Source organism: Muntiacus reevesi, chromosome 6, assembly GCF_963930625.1.
Source record: "Muntiacus reevesi chromosome 6, mMunRee1.1, whole genome shotgun sequence".
Taxonomy (NCBI): Eukaryota; Metazoa; Chordata; class Mammalia; order Artiodactyla; family Cervidae; genus Muntiacus; species Muntiacus reevesi.
In genome coordinates, this window is record NC_089254.1 from 14,703,819 (window position 1) to 14,730,450 (window position 26,632).

The 26,632-nt window shown below is 42.6% G+C and overlaps 1 protein-coding gene across 1 annotated transcript in view; it reads right to left on the bottom strand.

Annotated features, from left to right (window-relative positions):
- The window catches only part of COL28A1 (collagen type XXVIII alpha 1 chain), a 183,145-nt gene that overhangs the window by 13,141 nt on the left and 143,372 nt on the right, over window positions 1-26,632 (bottom strand). Inside the window, exons 28-33 of the mRNA XM_065938605.1 lie at window positions 15,589-15,657; window positions 14,736-14,816; window positions 14,611-14,646; window positions 9,221-9,257; window positions 6,815-7,369; window positions 4,942-5,099 (exon numbers count right to left, since the gene is read on the bottom strand). Coding sequence (XP_065794677.1) covers window positions 4,942-5,099; window positions 6,815-7,369; window positions 9,221-9,257; window positions 14,611-14,646; window positions 14,736-14,816; window positions 15,589-15,657 — 936 coding nt within the window. The remainder of the gene's footprint in view (window positions 1-4,941; window positions 5,100-6,814; window positions 7,370-9,220; window positions 9,258-14,610; window positions 14,647-14,735; window positions 14,817-15,588; window positions 15,658-26,632) is intronic.

Here is a 26,632-nt window from a genome sequence, read left to right on the forward strand (position 1 = left end):
AGAAAACCTTTGCTGCCAGTTACCTAAGTTGTTTGCAATCTGGGAACAATTTTTCATCTTACAAATAAGGAGCTTTGTGGAAGGGGTAGACAGGGCTTCTTTCCTTTCTGCTCTTTCAAGGGGGGAAAATAAATATGGAATCTTGTTATAATAAACTGGCTCCAACGAGTTGGCCCTGTGCATTGACATTATTTATTAATACATTTAGAATGACAAAAAGTGACTTCATGCAGGAAATTCATATACTTATTTGCCTAGTGGGCCATTACTGGTTATGGCCACTTGATCTGATTAATGATGTTTACTTGACTTAATTGCCCTGCTCCATTTTATATCCAGGAAATCTTTCTCCAGCTGGTCACACCCTAAAACAAGGAAGGAACATGAAGTGCCAACACTGTTAGTCCCATAAAAGATAAGGATTTCTTATGTATACAGTCTTTTGAATCACAGTATAATTGATGACTTTCCCTGAAGAAAATCTTCAGATTTCTTTTTTAGCCTAACAGTTGGTATAGCCTTCATTTGGTCCTTACCTATTTATTGAGCATCTACTGTGTACAAGATGAAGCACAAGTCTAGGTCCCAAGAGACACAAAGTTTAATTAAATATAGATGTCCTCAAGGAATTCAAATCCATTAGGAGAGATAGTGAAGTGAAGTGAAGTCACTCAATTGTGTCCGACTCTTTGCGACCCCTGTAGCCAACCAGGCTCCTCCGTCCATGGGATTCTCCAGGCAAGAATACTGGAGTGGGTTGCCATTTCCTTCTCCAAAGAGTTAAGGGGAGTTAAGGTACCTACAAAAATAATTATTAACGATGTAAAATGTGATAGATTTCAGAAGAAAGTATAAACTTTCCTGAGATTTCAGCAGAGACAGAATAGAACTGATGATGTACATGTTTCATTTCCTAAGACTGGCCCAAAAGGGCAACAGAACAGGAACTGCCAAAGCTTTATGAACTTAGCAGAACCTTGGAAATCCTTCTGCTTTCTATATTTCACAGCACATCTGTTTGTAGGCGTTTAGTGTACATCATGTTCATTACACAATTAGATAAAATAATTCAAATGCAAGTCTTTCTTGACTTGAGTCAACCCATTGGCTTACACCACTCACAAAGGAGTAAATAACTGTTAATAGATTTTTCCCTAAAAAGTAGATTTTTGCTAGAAAGGAGAGGAAGAAGGAATACTGAGCTTGGTATCTTAAGGAGTGATAAAAAGAAGACAACAGAGAAGGAAATTAGAAACACAAAAAGGGAAACAGGACTTCTGACATCATTTATTTTGCAATGTTGCCTAGGGTAGGCTTGGGAACAAACTGAGGATTGGAAGGTTTTGACAGATTCATTTTACTTTGGATTTCAATACTATAATTATACTTTTAGATAAAGCGTGTGCATGCATGGATATATAAATACGTTTTTGTATTTATGAGTGTTCCCTGGTGGCTCAGATGGTAAAGAATCCGCCTGCAATGCGGGAGACCTGGGTTTGATCCCTGGGTTGGGAAGATCCCCTGGAGAAGGGAATGGCTACCCACTTCAGTACTGTTGCCTGGAGAATCCCCATGGACAGAAGAGCCTGGTAAGCTACAGTCCACGGGGTCACAAAGAGTCAGACACGATTGAACAACTAAGAACATACATTATATATACACATGACAGATCTAAATGTGAATATAAATGCATATATGTTTGTTCAGACTAAATATCTGCTAGGATCATTCATTTTTAAAAATTCAGTCTTACTTCAGTGCTTCTGCAAAGAGAGCCAGGGTGAAAAGGCATAGATTCAAGAGAGACTATCCAAGTTCAAGTTCATTACAAACTCCCATTAGGAGTTCATTACAAGCTCCCGCTCTCAGTAAGAAGCCCTATAGGGAGATCCAACTGATGCCCACCATGTAACTCTTGGTTCTATAAATCTAAACTATTTTGGATGTACCCTTCTCAGGCCCTCCCCTCCCCAGCTACTAGAATGCTTCCTCTGCCATAATGCTTCCTCTGTGTTAACGTCACTTGTCTCTCAGGGCACCTAACTTCCTGGGCCACAACACCAGAGTCACAGGGTCTTCTTGCTGTCCCTCATTCTGTGTCATTGCCTTGAATGTCCCTCTGTCACTTCCACTTTGGTACAGATTAAGCCCCCTATTTTCCTTCAGAGAACCCTACCCCTACCCTACCTGCTATATTCGCCATCGCAGTGGATGTTTCAGTTCACCCTATCTCCAAGCTAGAATCCAATCATCATTCCCAAGCCCTCTGCCTAACCTCCATTCACTCTTCAATTCCTGTTCTTTCTACCCAGAAATGGCTTTTCAATCCGTGCTTGCTTTTATTCTGGTGGCCCCTGTCTTCATTATCTCTCACCTGGACCATTATTCCTCACATCCCAGTCTTCTCTCCTCCTCCTTCTATTTATCTTTTACCCAGCAACCAAATGTGACTGTATGACCCTTGTTTTTAAAACTCCTCTGCTTTCTTCTGGTTGCCTGGCCTATGGAGGAAGTTCAAGCTCCTTAGTTTGACACATTTATAATTAGCCCTCAAATTATTTGTCCAGTTTTAACTCTCACCTTCTGCAGGTACACCTTTGGCTCCAGTTAGATTGAACTTGTCCTAATTTCTTAAAATGCCATTCCCTATGGATTCCCCCTTTGTCCCCACATGTTTCTCCTCCTTGGAAATACCCTTCTTCCTGCTCTTGCCTTGAAGAACTCTTACATAGTCTTAAAACTTAGCTCAACACCAGCTCCTTTGTAAAGCCTTGCGTTACTCTGCCCTGAAATTAACTGCAGCATCTCTTGAGCTTCCTCCATAGCTCTGCTGAAGTTCTTAATACTCCCTGTCCTCATCCATTCTCTGAGAGACCGTGGACTTCTATTGGACAGGAACTGTGCCATAAGAGCCACCCTTGAGCACTGCAATAAATGATCAATACATCTCACTGGAATTCATTGATTTTGAGGAGAGTTCTGTTTAGACACTGCTTGGTGAATGAAACCTGAGTTTGTTTTTAGGTAGTTTTCAGAAAGGAACATGAATTGATTAGGGCCGGGACAAAGAGATAAATCACAGGAGAAAGAGAAGATAGACTGTGTACATTGTTGTCTATAATTTACTTTCAAATGCTTAGTAAGGACCACGGTTGGCAAACCCCTATGGGCTGAATGTGAATTTTCACCTGTCTTGGGAAATAAGTTTTATCTGAACATAGCCATGTCCATTCATTGAGGTACTGGCTATGGCTCCTTTTGCACTTCTAAGGCAGAGTTGAGTCACTGCAACAGAGATGAAGTGGCCTGCAAAATCCCAAATCTTTTCTATATTACTTCATTTCAGTCACTCAGTCGTGTCCAACTCTTTGCAACCCCATGAACTGTAGCACACCAGGCCTCCCTGTCCATCACCAACTTCCGGAGTCTACCCAAACTTATGTCTGTATAGCCCTTCACAAAAAGGGTTTATTGACCCCCTGATCTAGACCATGTGGTATAAGTGTGTGTTAATTTCAATCTACAGTCCAGGGGCAGTCCGTTGCCCCAGCTGGAATTACCCATATTGAAGTTGGTTAGTATTTAATCAAATAGATTACAGACTTTTCTGTCTTATGTTGGGATATTATATAAAAATTTTGTGAGCCCTATAATCTGTCTCCATAAGAATGGCATCAGGGTCTTTCCAAGCATCAGGGTCTTTTTCAATAAGTTGGCTGATTCTGGGAAAGATTGAGGGCAGGAGGAGAAAGGAACAACAGAGGATGAGATGATTGGATGGCATCACCGACTGAATGTACATGAGTTTGTGCAAACTCCGGGGGATAGTGGAGGACAGGGAAAGCTAGTGTGCTACAGGCCGTGGGGTGGCAAAGAGTCGGACACAACTTAATGACTAGACAACAACAGGACTAGCATCCTAGGCCTGACTCCTGAATGGTCCTGCATTCACCTACTGGTCTGGGCGTTTCTCAAGTCTTCCTTTCCTAGTCAGTTAGTGGAATCCTGATACTTGAACATTGTTGCACTGGCTCAAAATAAATCTTCCATGTCTTTGAAAACTTCATAAAAGGACACCACAGGGGGAGTTCATTGAGCTTATAAAATAGGGACACTGCTATGTACTTGCTTGCCAGACCATGTCTGTACATGTGGGAGATATCGGTTCACACCAGCTTTAGTTGTAACTTGGTGGGAAAGAAATGACATCACTCACTCACCAGTAATTATGAGAGGCTCTCCAGTTCTCACCTATAAGAGTTGCTTGTGACCTGATTGGCTGAGGTCAGTGCTCAGAGGCTTGCTCTAAGGACAATCACCTTTGTCTCAATACATTCAGGAGGTAGTTCTCTCGTACACACACGATTGGGGAGCTCTGAAACGAAGCATCCGCCGTGTGCCATATGCAAGCATAGCCTCCCTCCCTGTCCTGGCCCTGGGTGCAGGTGGGGGAAGCTAAGTGAGCAAGGCGGGGGGGAGGGAGGGAGAGTGCAGACTGAGCATGTGTGCATTTGCCAGAAACTTGAAAGGGGCGAAGTGTGGAGTGGATACACGGACGGACAGGGAGATTTGCAACCCGGTACAGAAAGATCTGTAAATGTGGCAAGGGGGCGATTTGGATAGTGTCATATTAATCTGTTCTAGTGGACGTGATTACTTTTGACTCTGGCAGAGGCATAATATAAAAATATTATTTGTGGCATTTAATAAATAATTATAAAACATGGAAATGTTTATCAGTCTCATATTCATGCTCATAAGCCCCAGAGCTATTTCAGAACTAAAAATCTGGAGACAAAAGGCTAATATTTAGAGCTAAGGACCTGAAAATATCCATACATCAGTTGATTCTTGACAGCTCAGGACAAGATGGTCTTTGGTGTAGAGCAGACAGAATATACCATTTAGGCTCACAAGTTGAGCAAGATAGTTACTTACAGACTCAGTAATTTCTTTCTGGGGCTCTGGAGTGGATTCATGGTGTTCTTCCCCTGATATCCCAAATCCAGGTTGAAGCGGTGATGAACCCAAAATATGAAAGAGGTAGGCTTCGAAATCCTCACAACTTTTTGTAAATAATTTTTGCTTCAGGGTATCTTTTAAGAAAGAGAAGTAGAAAAAGGTTTGGAGGAGCAGTGAAACATTACTCAAATCTGTTTATTATAAAGATCTTCTGCACTCTCCACTTGCCCGGCACCTGAAGTCAACCACTAGAGGAGCTAAGTTTTCAAAGCATTTTTCTATCATCTGTAAGAGGCCATCTAAAATAATTTAATGTAATAATATAAAATGGCCCAAACTGAAGCTGAAGCTCTAATACTTTGACTACCTGATATGAAGAACTGGCTTATTGGAAAAAACCCTGATGCTGGGAAAGACTGAAGGCAGGAGGAGAAGTGGACAACAGAGGATAAGAAGGTTGGATGGTATCATTGGCTCAATGGACATGAGTTTGAGCAAACTCCAGGAGATTGTAAAGGACAGGGATGCCTGCCATGCTGCAGTCCACAGGGTTACAAAGAGTCAGATATGACTTAGTGACTGAACAACAACAAGTGGTCCAAACAGGCAAACAGATGACTTAAATTCATTTTACCCAGAAGGAACTACTCTGTGAAGGGGTGAGTCTCACCCATAATAAGTTTACCAGGCAATTAGCTCTGATTTTGGAGACTGCAAAAGACAAACCATTCCAAAAATACACCCCTCACATTAGTAACTTCTTTGGTTAAGATGACAGAGCTTTTCAGTTATTAAAATACAACTTGTCTCTAAAATGCATAATATTTCTGGCCATTTCTAACACATTAACTGCCCAGTGAGACTGAATGCACCAGATAAACCCTCCAGTCATCCAGTGTTAAGGAAGCCAGACCCCAGGTTAGGAAGGTCTGAAGTGTGAGGGAGAGTGGGAAGGTTCTGAGTGTGCTCTGCTCCCGTAGGGCCAGCTGTGTGGGTACCAGAGCCCCGGGACCAGGATGAGGCCAGGAGGCCATGCCAGGCCAAGTCAGGCCCCACTCCCAGATGAGTGGAGAAGGAAGGATGGGGCCAAACTGAAGCCTGAAGATCTATACAGTAAGTATAGCTCTTACTTATTTCATAAGCTTTCTGGGTGTGGGCTCTGCCAGATTGTGTGTTAGGAGTTTCCAGTGACCTGGAATGTTTCATTCTAAAGTGATACTGATCACACTTGAATCACAGGTAAGTCAGTGTTTTAGCATGCCTCACTAGGAAATATCAGTTCTTGTGAAAGGGTAAAGCAGCATATTCAAAATGTTGTTCTTTCAGATAAACTCCTGACATCAACTTGTTTACCCTTCATTATCTGTTTTCATAAAAGCAGAGAAGAGAGAATAGAGGAGAATAATTCTAGTTGCTATGTCCCTCATCTCTTTAGATTACCCTAACTTTTCCCACTCATCTTGGACTCATTAATTCATTTTGATTCCATGGTTATTTTCTGCCTTGCTGTGGGCTTGCTCCATCTCTTACCCAAGTTAGGTAACTTTTAGAACAGAAGCTATGCTAAGCAATGCTCTCAAGTCCTGTCCTTTCTTTTCAGCCCTTCTGTCGTAAATACCCCAGGTAAACAACTCCATGGCCAAATCAGCACTCACTACAAATGAGTAAAGATAAGGACTGTACTCTCTGAACTGAATGATATAAACCTCTTTTCCTTCAGAGTTTGTGTTACAATTTAATGCTGGCGTAAACCTCAGTAGCCTTCTGATTTCCATTTTTGGGCAGGATCATCCAGCAATGTGGTTCTTGGAAAGGCAATATAAATTCTTTTCCCCTGGAACTGTCTTACCTTCAAGAGTAATGAAGTCATCAAATAGATAAACGTGCTCACTATCTGGGTCAGTAGCAATCAGATTCATTTCTTGGTGGAATATGTGGAAGTTGGGGTCATTTCTCTTCACTACCCCAATCACAAATATTTCCACATTGATGTCACTGGCGTTCTTCACCACCTCGGTCAGATTCTTCTCGTCTCGGCTATCTGTCTGCCCATCAGTGATGACCAAGGCCACCTTCTTCACACCGGGCTTGGCGGCCTCGAACATACGGTTGGCGGCGTGGAGCGCTGTGGCCGTGTAGGTGCCTTCCCCCAGGTACTGCATGTTGTCCACAGCCCGCTTGAGGTCGTCCTTGCTGGAGAACTGGGTCAGGTGCGCCACCTCCTCCACCTTATGGCTGTAGTTGATTATGCCTATGCGGGTTGTGGTCAGGTCCAAGGCCACGCGGTCCGTCAGGGTCTTCACAAAATTCTTGATGATTTGGAAGTTCTTGAGCCCCACGCTTTCTGAGCTGTCAATCACAAACAGAAGCTCCAGCGGAGTCTCTTTGCATTTACGCCCACAACCTGAAACAGGGATGTGGACACAGAAACAGAGCAGGAATGAAACTGAAAACATCACAGGGAGAGGGGAGGGGGCGGGAATGAACCAGAGACCTGGACTGTAGCCTTCCTTTTCTGTGACCGTGAACACAGCTGACAGTTGTCTCCCTTCTAGTTTCTATGCCTGACTCTTTTCAAAATGATACATTGGGGGAAAAAAAAACCTCCCACATGAAAAATCAAAATGCTGTAGAGGATAACATAATAAACAGCTAGCCAGTTTCTCAGATTAAAATATAAACATCTTTTAAAAAGATTCAGCATCCCTTTGCATGCCTTCCTGATCCCATCCCCTCCTTGTCTGTAAGAGATAACCACCATTCTAAATTTGCTGTTTATCATTCCACCATGCGTATTTAATCTGAATCTGAACGCTAGTATTTCAGTCTTCAACCATATCCTTATGTGAAAATGAACACTTGCTCATTGGAGTGGCCAGTGAGTAAAGTAATGGGGTGAAACTTTTTAATTGGGGGGGAAAGATTTGGATCTTTAACTGGGCATAAACATAGTAGCCCCCCGCTACTCTGGCTTATGACCCCGGTCACCCACAGTGACCCTACGGTGGCTCCCGTCTTATCACAGAGGCCTGGGGAACATTTACCCTGTGAAACTGTTCAAGGGGAGTGATCTAGGAACTCTGGTCAATAAACACCTTCTATTTATGGTTTATCAGTCTAAGCAGTTGCCAGAGTCCCTAAGCAATAAAAAGCATCAGGGCTGCACGGGTGTATTCGTATCCTTATGTTGCCCAACGGCACTCCCACGATAAATCATCAGGAAACGGGCTGCTATTTTACAGGATGTCCAGCGCTCAGAAGCAGCGTCTAAGTTAGCCTGTCACCACAGAGAGTCCCAGGCTGCTTCGTAACGTCCAGAAGTCTTCTGGGGGACAAGCCAGTTCTGGGGTTCCCTATGTGGAAGGATAACGATATTCCTTCCTCTGTCCATTTTAAACCCAGAAGGTTCTCTTATCTTCATGATCCATTAATTGCTTGCTTCTTGGCTAATCTGTTTGCTTCACTTCCTTGTTCTGATAACTCTGTTTTAAGCCTATTTTGCCATAGGGGCTTCCCAGGTGTCTCAGCAGTTAAGAATCCTCCTGCCAATGCAGGAGGCACAAGAGATGCGGGTTCGATCCCTGGCTGGGGAAGATCCCGTGGAGTAGGAAATGGCAACCCACTCCAGGATCCTTGCCTGGAAAAATCCCATGAATAGAGGACCCTGGTGGGCTACGGTCCAAGGGGCCACAAAAGAGTCAGACACAGCTGAGCAACTGAGCGCACACACATTTCACCACGGAAGCCTTTAGATAGAGTTGTGACACAAGGGGACCTCTGAAGTCGGTCCTCTTGCTTTTGAAGTGGCAGGCACTCTAGATGTAGGTCTCAAAACTCAATTTAGAAAGACCTGTTGCTCCAGGAAAAACACAGACATTATTGTCCCCAGCTGGGCTGGACTCAAACACCAGGGAGGCCCTGCAGTCATGTTTGCTTTGTCGTTCTATCCTTCCCAGGCTCAGGTAAATGTCACCGAACACAAATGAGCTCAGTGCTAACAAAGGGCCTGGCTGCGCACGGACTCTCGTGTCTTCATGTTTCTTAACCCCTCTGGGAAAATGATTTTCTTTCCTTAAATCAGGATTCCCACAGCCCCTCACACTGCTTCCTTTTGGTTTCCCACCAACTTTGCAAATGAAGTTGAGACTTTCTCATGAGCTCCACCGTATACATCTTCTGGGTAAATGCAATATCTTGAACATAGTGGGACTGGTACTTTAAAGTGATGGTTACTTTCTTGATCATCAAATCTTACCACATATTTCAAAAATAAGCTTGATGATTTCTTCTTTCTGGAGAAAAAGAGGAAAATGTATTAATTGTGTGGCCATAATATTTTCCCCTACAGTCATAAAAGGGACTGTCTTCCTATAGTCAACATTGGGCTATTTGATTAATCCTTCTGCTGCAAATAAGATGCATAGTTATCTTAAGATAACTACAGGCTACATAAGATACAGAGGTTGAAAGTTGGCTATGATATATTATAATTGAAATGCATTTGAGCTATAAGATGTAATAGCTGAGACTTGAAGCTCAAATTGCAGTTTGGTGTTTGTCAGCTGTGTGACCTTGGCATGAAGTGACCTAACAGTGGTCTGTGTTTCAGGGCTGTGGTGGGATTAAACGAGGTGACACGTACAGCTCTTAGCACAGGGTATGGCCCCCAAAGGATGTACGCCCTACAGTTCTGCATCTGTGGATGCAGAGGGCTGACAGTACTGCGCCACTGTATGTGAGGGACGTGAGCATCCACGGACTTCGGTACCTCCCGGGTGGAGGGGCGTGTGCTAGAACCAGTCCCCGGCAGATACCCAGGACGACAATGCCGTGGGCACCGTATGCCTTGGTTACGTGATTTCAACCACATGTGCTAGCCAACCAGCACAAGTACCTGGTTTGAAAGAGAATTCGTTCTGTACTGTATTCTCTCCCCTCTTTCTGTACCAGTCCCCAAATCTGCGAGTCTCCACCCTAGTTCCCTAATACTCTCACTTGAGTTTCTCCATGAAATGTCCCCGGGTTCCTGGGTGCTGCTTCCAGGCCCTGCTCCTCACTAGCTCCATCAGAGGGGCCTGAGATGAGCTGACTGCTCGGAGTCAATCTGCCAATGCCCTGTGCCACATGGCATGTTTACAAATGACTGCGATGGGTCTGCAGAGTCGGGATGCTACATCTGCCAAGGACGAGAAGCTGACAGGGATGATTAACTTAACAGAGCGGAGAAGCAGAAGCCCAGAAAACCTCAACAGGGAAAAGCAGCGGGCCTTTTCTAAGAAGATAAAATGTAACAGCTGCAAATGTAAAGTTTTAAAGAGAAAGATCTGTAATGACAGAACAGGGGTGAAGGTGACAGAGCCAGTGGCATGGCTTAACAGAAGGATATATGGAGACTCTTCATGGCATTTTAATTTAGATTTTTTTTTTTACTGTAAATTGAGTGAAAGCTATTTTCAAGTGGCTATACAAAAATTACTCCCAGTACGAGATTCTTTAAATTATATGAAATAAAAGAATCAACAGTTATCTTTTTCAGGCTTTGTCATGCTTTTTCCACATTTAGAGAGACATTTAATAAATCTGAAACTAGAGTATGTCTAAAAAGGAAAATTTCTATATTAATATATTTATATTTTATATCCTGGCAGGGGAAATGTTACATATTTAATATAGTTATTTTTAATTTTTACAAGTGGAGAAAATACTGCAAGTTTTATGATTATAATTTTTCACTTAGTATTATATATCATAGTTAATTTCCCATATTACCAAGTGTTCTGAAAAACTTGATTTCTGGAGTCAGAGGCATGGCCATTTTAAGGTTCTTGATGCAGACTGCCTAACTATCCTCCAGAAAAGTTGTGGTAACTGACAGATCTAACAGTAGTACATAGGAAAACCTGTTTTGTTTTAGAGACACAATACTGGTTATTATTACTGTATAATCTTTGCCATTTGATAGAGAAAAATATCTCACTGTTCTAAATTACACTTAATCCACTACTTGTGAGGCTAAATTTTATATGTGTGCTTCCAGTTATATTCTCTTGTGCATGGTCTTTGCGTGTTCTTGGTCCATTTTTTTTTCTATTAGAATCTTCATCTTTTATTGACTTGTAAGAGCAATTTATGTATCAAGGTTGCATTTAATTCCTTTCACTGTGCTTTTATGGAATAACCAGGTCTAATATGCTTTAAGTAGTCATATTTCTATATAATCAACATTTTCCATGTAATCTTTGCTTTACAGTCCCTGGAATGAATGGTTTCACTCTTTCTACTAAAATTGCTGAGTAATATTGGTTACTCAGTGCCAATGATGAAGGCATCAAATTTATATCCTTCAAAGGACTCATGTTAACATGAGTCTAGTAGCAAGTAGGCAAAGAAACAAATACTGTGCTATGCTGTTGGATCAGAACCAAGAAACCACATTGATCTGCCGGAATACCAGGGGTGGGAGAGTGAGGTTGGTGCTGTGGTCCGGAGAGGTTGGTAGACTCTGACTAGGGTGGAATGAGGTGAAGAGAGGAGGAGGAAGAAGCTTCCAGGCAGGGGACAAAACACACAAAACGCAGTGCGTTACAGTCCTTGAGTAAACGTGTGACTCAGGGTATGTGACAGGAAGAATGACAGGAACTGCGGAACACAGATCCTCTAGAGAGCCTTTGTGTCTCGTTGAAGAGTGTGGACTTAGCCTGAGCAGTGAGGACAGACATGGTCCATGGCAGACAAGGGAACTGGTTGCACTTTTATTTAAGAAGATTGACTCTGGCAGCCAGTGGAGCAGTCTGAGATTCCTAAATGGTATGGGCAAAGAAAATTAACACCAGAAAATTGTGGTGGAAGTGATGGATGGGAAGGGATGGCCTGGAGGGGTATTGCAGAAGGAGATGAAGGGGGTGGTGAGTAATTGGAAGAGAGGATGAGGGAAAGAGGGAGTCTAGGAGGTAAATGATAGCAGAGCCACTCTTGGCAGAAGGGAGGAAATGGACAGGGACAGGTTGGAGCTAATAAAGAGTAAGCTGGGTTCAGCTTGATTCTGGCTGAGTTTGAGGCACCTGTGGGACACCCAGCTGACAAGGCAGTAGGAGGCAAGGTCTGATGCTCGGGAGAGGGGCTCAAGCTGGAGGCAGAGTTGAGAAATGCCAGTGAGCAGTTGGCTGTTGAAAGAGGTGTGGCAGACGAGATGGCGTGGAGCAGAGCTTGAGTGCAAACTGCAAGACCCTTCCATACCCACTTTTGTCAAGCATACATTTTCTATGTTTATAATCTAAAATGCTTTTTCATCCTCCATACAACCTTACTCTAATATTAAATCAGCCTTTTTGAACTGTGCATCTGTGCATCTTTATTAGCTGTCCCTCCTTGAGAGTTTGAGGACACGGAGCAACAATTGCAGGCAGATGCTGAGAAACGCTAGCACTTCAGGCCTAGTTGGAGAAAGTCTTTTGAAGTAGCTTGGGTAAGAATGATTAAAAGCTTGAACTCCCATCAATAGTATTTGCCTCTTGAAAGGGGACTTTGACAAGTTCAGCCCGGTGCTCTGTGACAACCCAGAGGGGTGGGGTTGGGTGTGAGAGATGGGAGCGAAGTTCAACAGAGAGGGGACGGATGTATACCTATTCATGATTCATGTTGATGTGTGGCAGAAAGCAACACAGCATTGTAAAGGAATTATCCTCCAACTAAAAATAAATTTTTTTCTTTTTTTTAAAGGAGGAGTCAGTCTGGCCTGAATCTGCCCCTTAGAGTATGTGAGGATAGGAGACAGTGGCGATTGGGGAGAAAAAGGAGGCCTTCTGAAAACAGCCTTCATGAGGGAGCAGGCTGGTTCTGGCTTCCAACAAGCCAGCTCCAGCTATGAAGGCTCTGCCCCCTTGTTAGCGAGGTGACTCGGGGCGTGTTGCTCAAGCTTTCTGCAACACTTGGCGGGTCTTTATCTGACAGGGAGACACTCCCCACTGTCTTGTGAGCAGTTATGGGCATTAATGTGTGTCCTGAGCAAGAGAGGGCTGCAGTCTATAGCCTGTCCCCATCTCCCTGTCCCCCTCTTCACCAGCCCTACGCTGCACTGGGTCTTAGCCAGCACTCGTGAGGTGCACCCAAGCTCTGTCAAATACCCCCACACGCCTGGCCCTTGGCTACCTCATGCATACAGGCTAGTGCTGTCCACTTCCAAACTTGAGGCCATTTGGGGACAATTCTGAGATCTGTGTATCCGGAGTGCGGTGCCGGGGCAGGGCGGTGTGTGCTCAGGGTGGTCGCTCCTCACCTGGAGGAAAGGGTGTACCTGGAGAAGGACTAGAAGTCCAGGAGTCCAGAGTCGGGGCCGTTCTCTACCTGGGTCCCCCAGGCACCCTGCAGTACTGGGTCAGGGAGGTCCTGATATGAAGGAGCCTGTCACATACTAGAGTCTCATTTAATGCTGCCCTTGGCTTTCTAAATGCTAGACAAAGGGAAGAGTGAAGGAAAAGAGAACTTGCCTCAAATCACACCTCATTTTGTCAGCTCTGGACCCACATATCACCTCTGTCACAGCCTTTATCAAACTATAGGTGAACATCCTCTGCCTGCCTTTCTCTCCCATTAGACTGCGAGCTCCTTGAGTCCAGAGATATGGTCTCTTATTCTCAACTCTTACCCCCGTGCCTGGCTCAGACCCTGACCCAGGGGATGTGCTGATTAATTGTTGGTGAAATGAATGAGCAAGTGCAATGGATGAAGGAAGCCAGTTCTGCTCTCCATGCAGAGATGGAAGGGAGGGTATAAACCTACAGGAAACATTCCTATGAGCATTTAACATACACCCTCCTCTGCTACATTTAGGGAGAAATTGCTGCATATGTGGCCGCTTTATCCTCCCTAGGTATCTGGGGAGGGCCTGACCTATGGTGTGGAACAGCAAAGATAAAAAGGCAGATGGGTCGTAAAAACCATGCACAGTTCTATGTCACATGCCAGCTCTCACCTTCATCACATGAACTCCCACCTCTGGGTTTCCTGGCACTGCACATACAAGGTCAACATCCCCAGACCATGACCCATCAAAAAGGGAACAAGAGAAGCTCCCTGTTTTCTCCTCAACTCCAGGAAAGGTAGATACTAGAAAGGAAGAATTAGACTTTGCTATAGAAATTCTAGAACCTTCCCATCTTGTGGGGCTTTCAGGGGTCAGCTTTGTGCTTGTGATGGAGCAAACCAAAGAGAACAAGAGAGAAGAAAAGGGGAAAGTTTGCACATCATCATGACTATTTGTTGAATAAGTGAATCAGTACATGAAAGTAACCCCAATTTTGTGATTGTTGTTCTCAGAGCACTTAAAGGAACTAGTTCAGAAAAAAAAAAGGGGGTGGGCCCTATTCTGAAAAACAAAAAGGCCCTTGTTCATGTTGTTTCTTTTAAATGGCTCACCTCTCTGTTAACATTTCTACCAGGGGTCAGGGTGTGTAGTTACGTGTCTACAATGAGGCTGGATAAGGGCTGCCGGGGTAAGGTCCACCTCACATTCAGATTCAGTCACCCCCTGCATTGAAGCCAGCAGTAATTCTGTGTCAAAGGAAGTCCTACTTCTAATGTGAAAACACAAAGGTAATCATTCTGTGAGCACAAACCCCTCAGTTACCCTCTGGGATGGATACTCACTGTAAGTCCTTGGTCTCCTTTTGGTCCTTGTAACCCCTACTTAGTGGAAGAAGAGCAACAGTCAATGAAGGCTGCAACCAGCTAATGTGTGCAATGACAGTAAGAGGTTAAAAATCACTTCTTGCCTGTTCTCCTTGGGGTCCGGGATCTCCAATCTCCCCTTTATCACCTTTCTTTCCCACATCGCCCCGTTCTCCATGCTCTCCCTTTGTAATACAATGAAAAGAGAAGTTTATTGTCAATATTAAAGCCAAATAAGGGAAACTCTGAAGTTTCATTTCTTTGCAACTGAGGTACCTCTTGAAGACCCATGGTTCTTTTTGGTGTGAATATGCTATATGAAAAAATAGGGGACATTTTATTTACATCCTCCCAGGTACCACAGGGGCTTCCCCCCTGGCTCAGATGGTAAAGAATCCTCCTGCAGGAGACATGGGCTCAATCCCTGGGTGGGGAAGATCCCCTGGAGAAGGGCATGGCAACCCACTCCAGCATTGTTGCCTGGAAAATCGCATGGACAGCAGAGCCTGGTGGGCTACAGTCCAAAGGGTCGCAAGGAGTCGGTCATGACTGAAGTGACAGCATGCACATGCACAGGCACCATTATCTAATTCGTGATGAACTAGAGACCCCAAGGTGAGGAGACCACGAGATGCCATCTGATCAGTTCACTGACTTTAGGAACTTCAGCCATTGTACAGGTTAACACCTGAATTATCTGGTATCTTCCACGTGGGTAGGTTGTAAGGATTTATTCCTCATCAGCTGGCTTTTGAGTTTGAAGAAAATGAGATTTCAAAAAGTAATCATGTTTGTAGTTAGGAAAAGAAATGCAGAAGGATTCACTCTGAAGTGGTTTTTTTTCCTCTGAGCATTATAAGGAGAGGAGTGACAAGTTCACGAGAGCCCTTCCAGGGATCAAGTTAAGCTACTGAGATCCTAAAGCTGAGCATTTCCCTTCAGTCCTGAAATACTTACCTTCTGACCAGGGAGGCCATGGCCTGTCATGCCCTTTGGCCCTGGGAAGCCCGGAGGTCCTTGCTCCCCCTGCACAGAATATGTGAGATGGGTGGTCCTGTTAGTTTCCCAGAATAACTCAGAATATACTTCTTAGTCAGATATACATTGGCACCTTCAAAACTGCATCATGGAGACCCCCTGGTGGTCCAGGGTTAAGACTTTGCCTTCCAGTGCAGGAGGGGGTGTGGGTTTGACCCCTGGTCAGGGAGGTAAGATCCCACATGTCTCCAGGGCAAAAAACCGAAACATCAAACTGAAGCAATATTGTAACAAATTCAGTAAAGGCTTTAAAAATAGTCTACATCAAAAATAATTTTTAAAATCTGCATTATCGCATTATCTAAATTTGGGGGATAAATACACATGTAAATAAGATGAGTTCAATGCTCAAATGGGATCAATGTAGTAAAAATTTAACTAATTTTTGGGATAGAAGTAAAGGGGTTGACTTATGGCGTTTGTCCGTTTCTGTGGTGTAAATACTCCCTCCCACCTTTGCCAATTTCAAACTATCAACTTGACATCACAAGTAACAAGCAACTGTTATTTCAGTGATGATATTATTGGTGATTTTTATAATCTTCTTTATAATTTATATATTTTTGATATGCTGAAATTGTGTGTTATCTTAATAATGGAATACAAGAGGGTTTAACAGCATCTCTCCCCAATTAATGCCAAGGAGTGTTTATATCATTCACCATACACTGTTTGTTCCATCCCTGATCATTTGTAGTAACATAAATCTATTCATCTAAATTCAATACCTCCTAAATTTGGAATTGAATTTAGAGAAAATCATCTTTTGCTTTCGATACTTGTTAGCTTCCCCCATCATATCTTCCCATCATCTGCCGTTCCTGTACCATCTTCAAAACCACACAGGTTTACAAGGTTTTCATGATGCTGCACATGGACCAGGAGTTAACCACTAACAAGTCTACAAAGTCGTAGCATGATGCTGCTTGGACCCTGCAGCAACCCCTGCCTCACTCTAGATCATTGTAAGCAGGAAGTCTGTGGCAAAGGTCGGAAAGACCACAGGCTCCCGGAATTTGATTTGCTCCCCATTAACATCTGTCTCAAAGATATCCTGACCATGATCACTAGAGTCACTGGTATGCTCAATAAAAACCTCAGACCAACTAAATGAGAATCAAGAGTGGGGGTAGGGATAAAATATGCATTTTTGCCATAGGAAGGCTTGAGAGCCATGGCTCCAGAAGGCAGGATGGGCTTTAGGAGGTCACTCCCGGAAGGGGCCACAAAGCATTGCTTGGAGACCATTTTACCTAACTTTGAATTATCAGCATTTCAGAGCCCCTTGTCCTAGCTCATTGACTTTCAAGCTTTTAAAACACTGAAAACCACCCCCCCCCCCTTTTTTTTTTTTGGATGTGGTTACTAATTAGTTTTATTTTTCACTTGGAGGATAATTGCTTTACAATGTTGTGTTGATTTCTATTGGACAACAACGCAAATCAGCCAGAATTATATGTATATCCACTGCCTCTTGAGCCTCCCTCCCACCCCCCACCCCCCACCCCCGACCCTATGCCTCCAGGTCATCACAGGGTACCAGGCTGGGCTCCCTATGCTGGACAGTAGCTTCCCACCAGCTACTTATTTTTCACACGATAGTGTATATATGCCAATGCTACTCTCTCGGTTTGTCCTCCCTCTTCTCTCCCCACTGTGTCCACAAGTTTGTTCTCTATGTCTGTGTCTCCATTCCCTCCCTACAAATAAGATCATCAGGACCGGATTTCTCTATTCCACATATAGGCATTAATATTTAATATTTGTTTTCCTCTCTTTCTGACTTTTCACTTTGTATAACAAGCTCTAGATTCATCCACCTCACTATACCTGACTCAGACTCACAGAACCCTTGCTTTTTACACGTGTCATAATGAAATATTTCCGATACAACATTTTATATGGAAAAACACAAACACTGATATACCACCATATTAAAACATGAAATAGTGCAGATACCGTCGAAACCCCCAAGGTACCCAATCCCGTTCCCTGAGGGAGAGAGGAAATTTGTCTCTGAATTGATATGCATCGCTCATACATCTGCTTTTATACTTTAACTACACACATGTATGCTCTAAAACTGTGCATGATATTATTCTTAATATTTAAACTTAAAATAATTATACATTTATGCATATAATTTATATTTTATTTTAAATTAATATTTATTGGAGTATAGTTGCTTGACAATGTTGTGTTAGCTATACATATTCTAATTTGTATTTTAAATAGCAACTCAATTGAAATTTATCTTGGTACCTATATATAGTTCTAGTTAATTTCCTCTGCTCTACAGTATTCCATTAAATAACTAGACCACATTATCCTAGTGATGGGCATTTACATTGTTTCCAGTATTTCCCTGTTACAAATAATGCTTCAACAAATAGTCTTTTACATATGTTTGCATACTTCCCTAGGAGAGAATTCTTCCATTGAGACCAATATTATACAGAAGAGTAAAAATAAAATGAATGTAAATGAAGATTCTCTTGTTGGTAAGTGAAGTGTTCAACTCTTCCTGCTCCCAACCCTAGCCCCTTGCAGCAGGCTGGCTTGGCAGAACTCTAAGGCCCTTTCATCTCTTTCGTGTAGAATTTCTAAATAGATGGCAGGTAGAGAGTCATAGATTTTCAACTCTAGAGGACTGATAGCAAGTTCCTTACTGTGGTCAAATTGCAGAGAATTCATTTGCTAAATGTCTCTTTTACTCTGTTAACCCTTGAGCCAAGCATGAGGCTCTAGCATGGAGGGCTTGCAGGGAGTATTTATGCACAGATGTCTCAGGTCTATCCAAGGAGACTCACCCCTTAAGAAGGCGTGCCTCTTCTCTTTGTTGCTTAGTTGGTTAAAGGAAACAGGCGGGGATCATTCTTTGTTCAAATTACAGAATAGTCACCAGGAAACCTAGTGGTGTTAGGAGCCCCAGAACCTTGGATATGGATTGGAGCCTATTGAGTAAGCCCCAAACAGTAAAACAACACTCTGATTCCAAGCTGGAGATCCAAGCAGAACAAGGGAGAGGAGGAAAATCTCTCCTTTCTGTAAAGACGGCACTGCCAACACAGGAATGATGAAGAGGAATCAGTTCAGTTCAGTTGCTCAGTCATGTCTGACTCTTTGTGACCCCATAGACTGCAGCATACCAGGCTTCCCTGTCCATCACCAACTCCCTGAGTTTACTCAAACTCATGTCCATTGAGTTGGTGATGCCTTCCAGCCATCTCATCCTCTGTCATCCCTTTCTCCTCCCGCCTTCAATCTTTCCCAGCATCAGGGTCTTTTCTAATAAGTCAGTTTGCATCAGGTGGCCAAAGTTTTGGAGTTTTAGCTTCAGCATCAGTCCTTCTAATGAACATTCAAGACTGATTTCCTTTAGGATGGACTGGTTGGATCTCCTTGCAATCCAAGGGACCCTCAAGAGTCTTCTCTAACACCACAGTTCAAAAGTATCAATTCTTTGGCACTCAGCTTTCTTTATCGTCCAACTCTCACATCCATATATTACTGCTGGAAAAACCATAGCTTTGACCAGACGCACTTTGTTGGCGAAGTAATGTCTCTGCTTTTTAATATGCTGTCTACGTTGGTTATAACTTTTCTTCTAAGGAGGAAGTGTCTTTTAATTTCCTGGCTGCAGTCACCATCTGCAGTGATTTTGGGGCCCAAAAATAAAGTCTGTCACCATTTCCATTGTTTCCCCATCTATTTGCCATGAAGTGATGGGACCGGATGTCATGATCTTAGTTTTCTGAATGTTGAGCTTTAAGTCAACTTTTTCATTCTCCTCTTTCACTTTCATCAAGAGGCTCTTTAGTTCTTCTTCACTTTCTGCCATAAGGGTGGTGTCATCTGCATATCTGAGTTTATTGATATTTCTCCCGGCAATCTTGATTCCAGTTTGTGCTTCCTCCAGCCCAGCATTTCTCATGATGTACTCTGCATATAAGTTAAATAAGCAGGGTGACAACATACAGCCTTGGTGTACTCCTTTCCTGATGTGGAAAACAACATCCGGTTACGGATGAAGAGGAATAGGTAGGAATATATGGATCACACAGCCCAACCTCATCACACAAACTGGAAAACATGCTTTACCAAGAGTGGGCTATAGCACCTTCTTTACTGTGATGGATGGAAGGTCTGTCTGCATACAGGCTAGGCTGTTGTGCAGACTAAGTGACCAGCCCTTTAGAGTGAGGTGAAGGACAGTGGGAAGATTCCTGCCTGGAATGCTGCCACTCTCTGTTCTCATCAAAAAGAAAATTACAAGCAAAAAGAACAAGAAAGGTGTCCTCTGAAGAAAGATGTATCAGTAAATGACACTTTGGCATAAATTAGCTTTCTCAGATTTCGGGGGAGCAGGGGAATGAGGATATTTTTATTCAACCAGATCCTTGGTTGCAAGGCAGTTTGGGGTTGTCAAGGACATGCCTGACAGCACAGGTACCTGATTTGGGGAGTCAGTTGAGTTCCTAACCAGGTGTAGGGCAGATGAAAGGTTCATGGGAGAAATCTGCAACTGGCTTTGTTCCAACCCCAAGGGACAGCGTGTGTGCTCAATTACTCGGTCACATCTTACTCTTTGCAACCCCATGCCCTGTAGCTCACCAGGCTTCTCTGTCCGTAGGATTCCCCAGACAAGACAAAAGACAGAATAGAGTGGGGAAAAAAGGGTCTAGGACTATGGTGTGAGGGTGAATTACTACTGGGGATTATATACTTAGAAAATGAGGGTTCAGAAAAAACTTGGTACCTTTCTGACAATTATTCAGAATAATTAATTATTTTACAATCTTTTAGATTCCTACAGCAGCTAATCTAGAACATGTCCAATAAATGTTTATGACCATTTCCTTGTGACGTTAAAAGCTACTGTAGCTTCATTGCCATGCCCTGGGGGAAAAGCCTCAGACTAGCCGATTATCATGTTAGAATCAGCTCCACATTCAGGAATTTATTTTGCATTACTTCATAACATAGACATTTTATATATCATTGTTAACATTGTACTTATTCCAGGCAGCTGGGTTTCTTATAATAAAGGCAGTTTTTTTTTAATCACCAGTTTCCCTTCAAAATATTTGAAGGCATGAGACCACCATCACCCTAATACCAAAACCAGACAAAGATGCCACAAAAAAAAGAAAACTACAGGCCAATATCACTGATGAACAAAGATGCAAAAATCCTTAACAAAATTCTAGCAAACAGAAACCAACAACATATTAAAAAGATCATACATCATGACCAAGTGGACTTTATCCCAGGGATGCAAGGATTCTTTAATATCCACAAATCAATCAATGTAATACAACACATTAACAAATTGAAAGATAAAAACCATATGATTATCTCAATAGATGCAGAAAAAGCCTTTGACAAAATTCAACACCCATTTATGACAAAAACTCTCCAAAAAGCAGGAATAGAAGGAACATACCTCAACATAATAAAAGCTATATATGACAAACCCACAGCAAACATTATCCTCAATGGTGAAAAATTGAAAGCATTTCCCTTAAAGTCAGGAACAAGACAAGGGTGCCCACTCTCACCACTACTATTCAACATAGTTTTGGAAGTGTTGGCTACAGCAATTAAAGCATGAAAAGAAATAAAAGGAATCCAGATTGGAAAAGAAGAAGTAAAACTCTCACTGTTTGCAGACGACATGATCCTCTACATAGAAAACCCTAAAGACTCTACCAGAAAATTATTAGAGCTAATCAATGAATACAGTAATGTTGCAGATATAAAATTAACACACAGAAATCCCTGGCATTCCTATTCACTAACAATGAGAAAACAGAAAGAGAAATTAAGGAAACAATACCATTCACCATTGCAACAAAAAGAATAAAATACTTAGGAGTATATCTACCTAAAGAAACGAAAGACCTATATATAGAAACCTATAAAACACTGATGAAAAAATCAAAAAGGACACAAATAGATGGAGAAATATACCGTGTTCATGGATTGGAAGAATCAATATTGTGAAAATGACTATACTACCCAAAGCAATCTATAGATTCAATGCAATCCCTATCAAGCTACCAATGGTATTTTTCACAGAACTAGAACAAATAATTTCACAATTTGTATGGAAATACAAAAAACCTCGAATAGCCAAAGCAATCTTGAGAAAGAAGAATGGAACTGGAGGAATCAACCTGCCTGACTTCAGGCTCTACTACAAAGCCACAGTCATCAAGACAGTATCGTATAGGCACAAAGACAGAAATACAGACCAATGGAACAGAATAGAAAGCCCAGAGATAAATCCATATACCTATGGACACCTTATCTTTGACAACGGAGGCAAGGATATACAATGGAAAAAAAGACAGCCTCTTTAACAAGTGGTGCTGGGAAAACTGGTCAACCACTTGTAAAAGAATGAAACTAGAACACTTTCTAACACCATACACAAAAATAAACTCAAAATAGATTAAAGATCTAAATGTAAGACCAGAAACTATAAAACTCCTAGAGGAGAACATAGGCAAAACACTCTCCAACATAAATCACAGCAGGATCCACTATGACCCACCTCCCAGAATATTGGAAATAAAAGCAAAAATAAACAAATGGGACCTAATTAAACTTAAAAGCTTTTGCACAGCAAAGGAAACTACAAGCAAGGTGAAAAGACAGCCTTCAGAATGGGAGAAAATAATAGCAAACGAAGCAACAGACAAAGGACTAATCTCAAAAATATACAAGCAACTCCTGCAGCTCAATTCCAGAAAAATAAATGACCCAATCAAAATATGGGCCAAAGAACTAAACAGACATTTCTCCAAAGAAGACATACAGATGGCTAACAAACACATGAAAAGATGCTCAACATCACTCATTATCAGAGAAATGCAAATCCAAACCACAATGAGGTACCATTACACACCAGTCAGGATGGCTGCTATCCAAAAGTCTACAAGCAATAAATGCTAGAGAGGGTGTGGAGAAAAGGGAACCCTCTTACACTGTTGGTGGGAATGCAAACTAGTACAGCCACTATGGAGAACAGTGTGGAGATTTCTTATAAAACTGGAAATAGAACTGCCATATGACCCAGCAATCCCACTTCTGGGCATACACACCGAGGAAACCAGATCTGAAAGAGACACGTGCACCCCAATGTTCATCGCAGCACTGTTTATAATAGCCAGGACATGGAAGCAACCTAATGCCCATCAGCAGACAAATGGATAAGGAAGCTGTGGTACATATACACCATGGAATATTACTCAGCCGTTAAAAAGAATTCATTTGAATCAGTTCCAATGAGATGGATGAAACTGGAGCCCATTATACAGAGTGAAGTAAGCCAGATAGATAAAGACCAATACAGTATAGTAATGCATATATATGGAATTTAAAAAGATGGTTATGATAACCCTATATGCAAAACAGAAAAAGAGACACAGATGTACAGAACAGACTTTGGGACTCTGTGGGAAAAGGCGAGGGTGGGATGTTTTGAGAGAACAGCATTGAAACAAGTATACTATCAAGGGTGAAACAGATCACCAGCCCAGGTGGGATGCATGAGACAAGTGCTCAGGGCTGGTGCACTGGGAAGACCCAGAGGGATGGGATGGGGAGGGAGGCAGGAGAGGGGATCGGGATGGGGAACACATGTAAATCCATGACTGATTAATGTCAATGTGTGGCAAAAACCACTACAATATTGTAAAGTAATTAGCCTCCAACTAATAAAAATAAATGAAAAAAAAAAAAAAAGCAAAAAGCAAATACTTGAAGGCTCCTTATAACTTTCAGAGTAGACTATCTGGCTGAAAGCCTTTAGCAAATAAGTCCATGCCTTAGCTTGGCGGACGTGAATGCTACCCAATCAGATTTTTTTCCTTTTACAAGTCTCAGGAAAATGACAGGCAGTGATTTTCAGGATGGGTCAGAAGCCATCCTGCAAGAAAGAACCTGTCTCTCTGAGGTATAATTAAGTCCCCATTTCAAACCCAGCTTCTTAACCATTATTTCTCAGTCTTAGATCCTTTGTGCTAAAGACATGATCTTTTTAACTTTTCAGATGACTGCTTATTCTCTGGGAGAAAGCATTCTAAGAATTGTATGCTCTAAGAGTTCTAAGGATAATGTCCAACTATCTGAATATTTTTGGTAAATCAGTGGCAAAGAATCTGCCTGCCAGTGCAGAAGATACAGGTTCAATCCCTGGGTTGGGAAGATCCCCTGGAGAAGGAAATGGCAACCCACTCCTGTGTTCTTGCCTGGAGAATTCCATGGACAGAGGAGTCTGGTGGGCTATAGTCCATTGAGTCACAAACAGTTGGACACAACTTAGCGACTAAACAACAACAACATCTAAATATCTTAATAGGTTGACAGAGGGGGTCTATTACTGGTATGTCAATAAACAACAGGTTTTCTTTCTAAATGTTTTCTCAGGTGCTATAATAGGAAAAAATCCAATTCATGGATGAGCAAAAAATGTAAAATGGATGTCTGGCTTCCTCCTAGGATGTAGAAAACTAGAAAAGGCAGCTTTTATTCTTAAATCCTCACCAAAGATGCTAAGCTAATCTTTGAAGTCACAGCTTTCCTTGAGTTTATCATAGAGCTGTGGTTGCAGGACAATCAACTTCCAGAAAACCTGAGGAGACACAGGCTCCTCCAAGGAGAGACAGGGCAAGGGCACTTACCTGCTGGAGATGACAGATATCATGCCAGCTGGTAAGAAGAATCCAGCTACAGCTCTTAACAAACTGCTCAAGGCTGAGTGTGGGCTAGTGTGAGAAGGCAGAACCCTGGGGAGCTTCGGGCACAAAGGAGATTCACAGCCACCCACCCACAGACTCTTCTGGGACCTCACCAGTGCTCAAGAGAGAGGCTGGGGACAGGCCAAGTCCCGAAGGTTCCCTGAGGAGGCAGACCTGGGGAGGGAGGCAGAAGGGAAAGGCATGAAGCCCCCGTGGGACAAAAGCCTCATCCTGCAGGGGAAGTGCAGCATACGTGGTCACCTTTAGAGCACCAACGATGGGACTGTGGCAGCCGAGGGAAAGCAGCAGGGGAAGTCTGCAGGGATGAATCCTGGGCCCAGACCTCTAGGGAGATCCCACTGCTCTGGGAGGGCAAGGGAACCATCCTCAGCCCAGACCACTGGAGGCCTCCTGGGTGTTGATTGGACCACATAGAGCCATACACTTTAAAGGGTGAATTTTTCTGTGTATAAATAATCCTTTACTAAAGAATGAAAATGTTTCTTTTAAAATGAAAAAGAATTAATGGAACGCTTGGCAGAATAACTTAGGTCTATAGAGTAAATAATACTATTGTTGTTGGGCTTCCCTGGTAGTTCAGTGGTAAAGAATCTGGCTGCCAACGCAAGAGATGTGGGTTTGATCCCTGGGTTGGGAAGATCCCCTGGAGGAGGCAATGGTAACCCACTCCAGTATTCTTGCCTGGGAAATCCCATGGACAGAGGAGCCTGGCAGGTTACAGTTCATGGGGTCTCAAAGAGCCAGACACAACCTAGCGACTAAAAACAACAACAACACAGAATAAATACTACTGTATCAGTGATAATTTTTTAATGTTTATAATTTTCCTGTATTATATAAGAGAAAGTGCTTTTTTTTTTTTTTTGTATGAAAGATACTGATGTATTATGGGTAAGGGAATAGCATATCTGCAACTTACGCTTAAATGTTTCAGAAAATGAGTGATGTATGGGTCACACACACAGCGTTGATAAAGGAAATGTTTAGGGTGTCTGGGTAAAGGGCTATGGGAATCAATATCCCATATCCCATAATTCTTGTATCTTGGCAACTTTTTTGTAAGTCGGAAATTACTTCAAAACAAAAGTTAAAGATTAATATATAGAACAAATGAATGAAGACCCTGAATATTTGCAGAAAGATGTCTGCCCTTGCTGTAGGTGCAGAAGCATATGAGTATACAGGGACTTTACCTCCCCAAAGTTTGCAGGCCCACAAGCTAAAGGAACACTTGAGAGACTTAAAGCAAAGCCAGCATCGTGGACACCTCCCTCCAGAGACAACTTATGCTTTTTGCATTCAGGAGGCCTGCATGGTTATTAGAAACTTGTTTCTCAGGATTTGCATCCATACCAGTTCAGTTCAGCCTTTTAGACCAACCATACTGCTGTCCCACTTGGACAGTTTATAAGCCTGACGCTCATTCTCTCCACCATGCTGTGAACCAACAGCTCCCGCAACTCCTGCATAGGAATGATGTAAATGCTGCTAGAAAAGATGGAACTCAGCCCTGCACTGCAATAAAGGGAGCCTGCAGTTACCATGTCCCTTTCCTGATGGAGCTAATGCGCCAATAAAGGATAAAGTCCTTTATTAAAGTCTTGTAAGCAATAATGAAGATAATGACTTAGAACAGAGAGACGCTGTTCACATTTACAGAAGAGTACTCAGAAGCCCATGGCTGGGAGAAAGTGTTTTCATTGTTCTAGAATTTTAGCACTTGCCCATCGCCTCAGACTAAAACCTAGCTACCATATACCCAAAAGGGATTTTGGCCCAACGCACACTCACTTCAGTGAAAACACTTCACCACTTTATTTTTGCTCTTTTCATCCTTTTCATTTTATTGTTGCACTGCTTTCTTCCTTCTCCCCTTCTATTTCTTGCTCAAAGGGAAAGGGCTGAAATCACCTATTACAAGTTATCCAATCCCTAATATATCCAGCCCAGTCAGAGGCTTAGGTTTCTTCTCTACCAAGATCTGCAGTCCTGTCTGAGAAATCACAGAGGCCTGGTTACATGCTGAGAAGAGAAACCTCTGACTAGCCTTCAGTTGAAGCCAACTGGAACATTCTAGGTGGAGAAGAACCCTTGCAGTAGACACTGCAGGAAGAGAAGGCATTTTACTTTTGTACTGAATGTTCTTTGCCAGGACATAGTCATGCAACCCTCTTACAAGCCTAAAGCCATCCCCA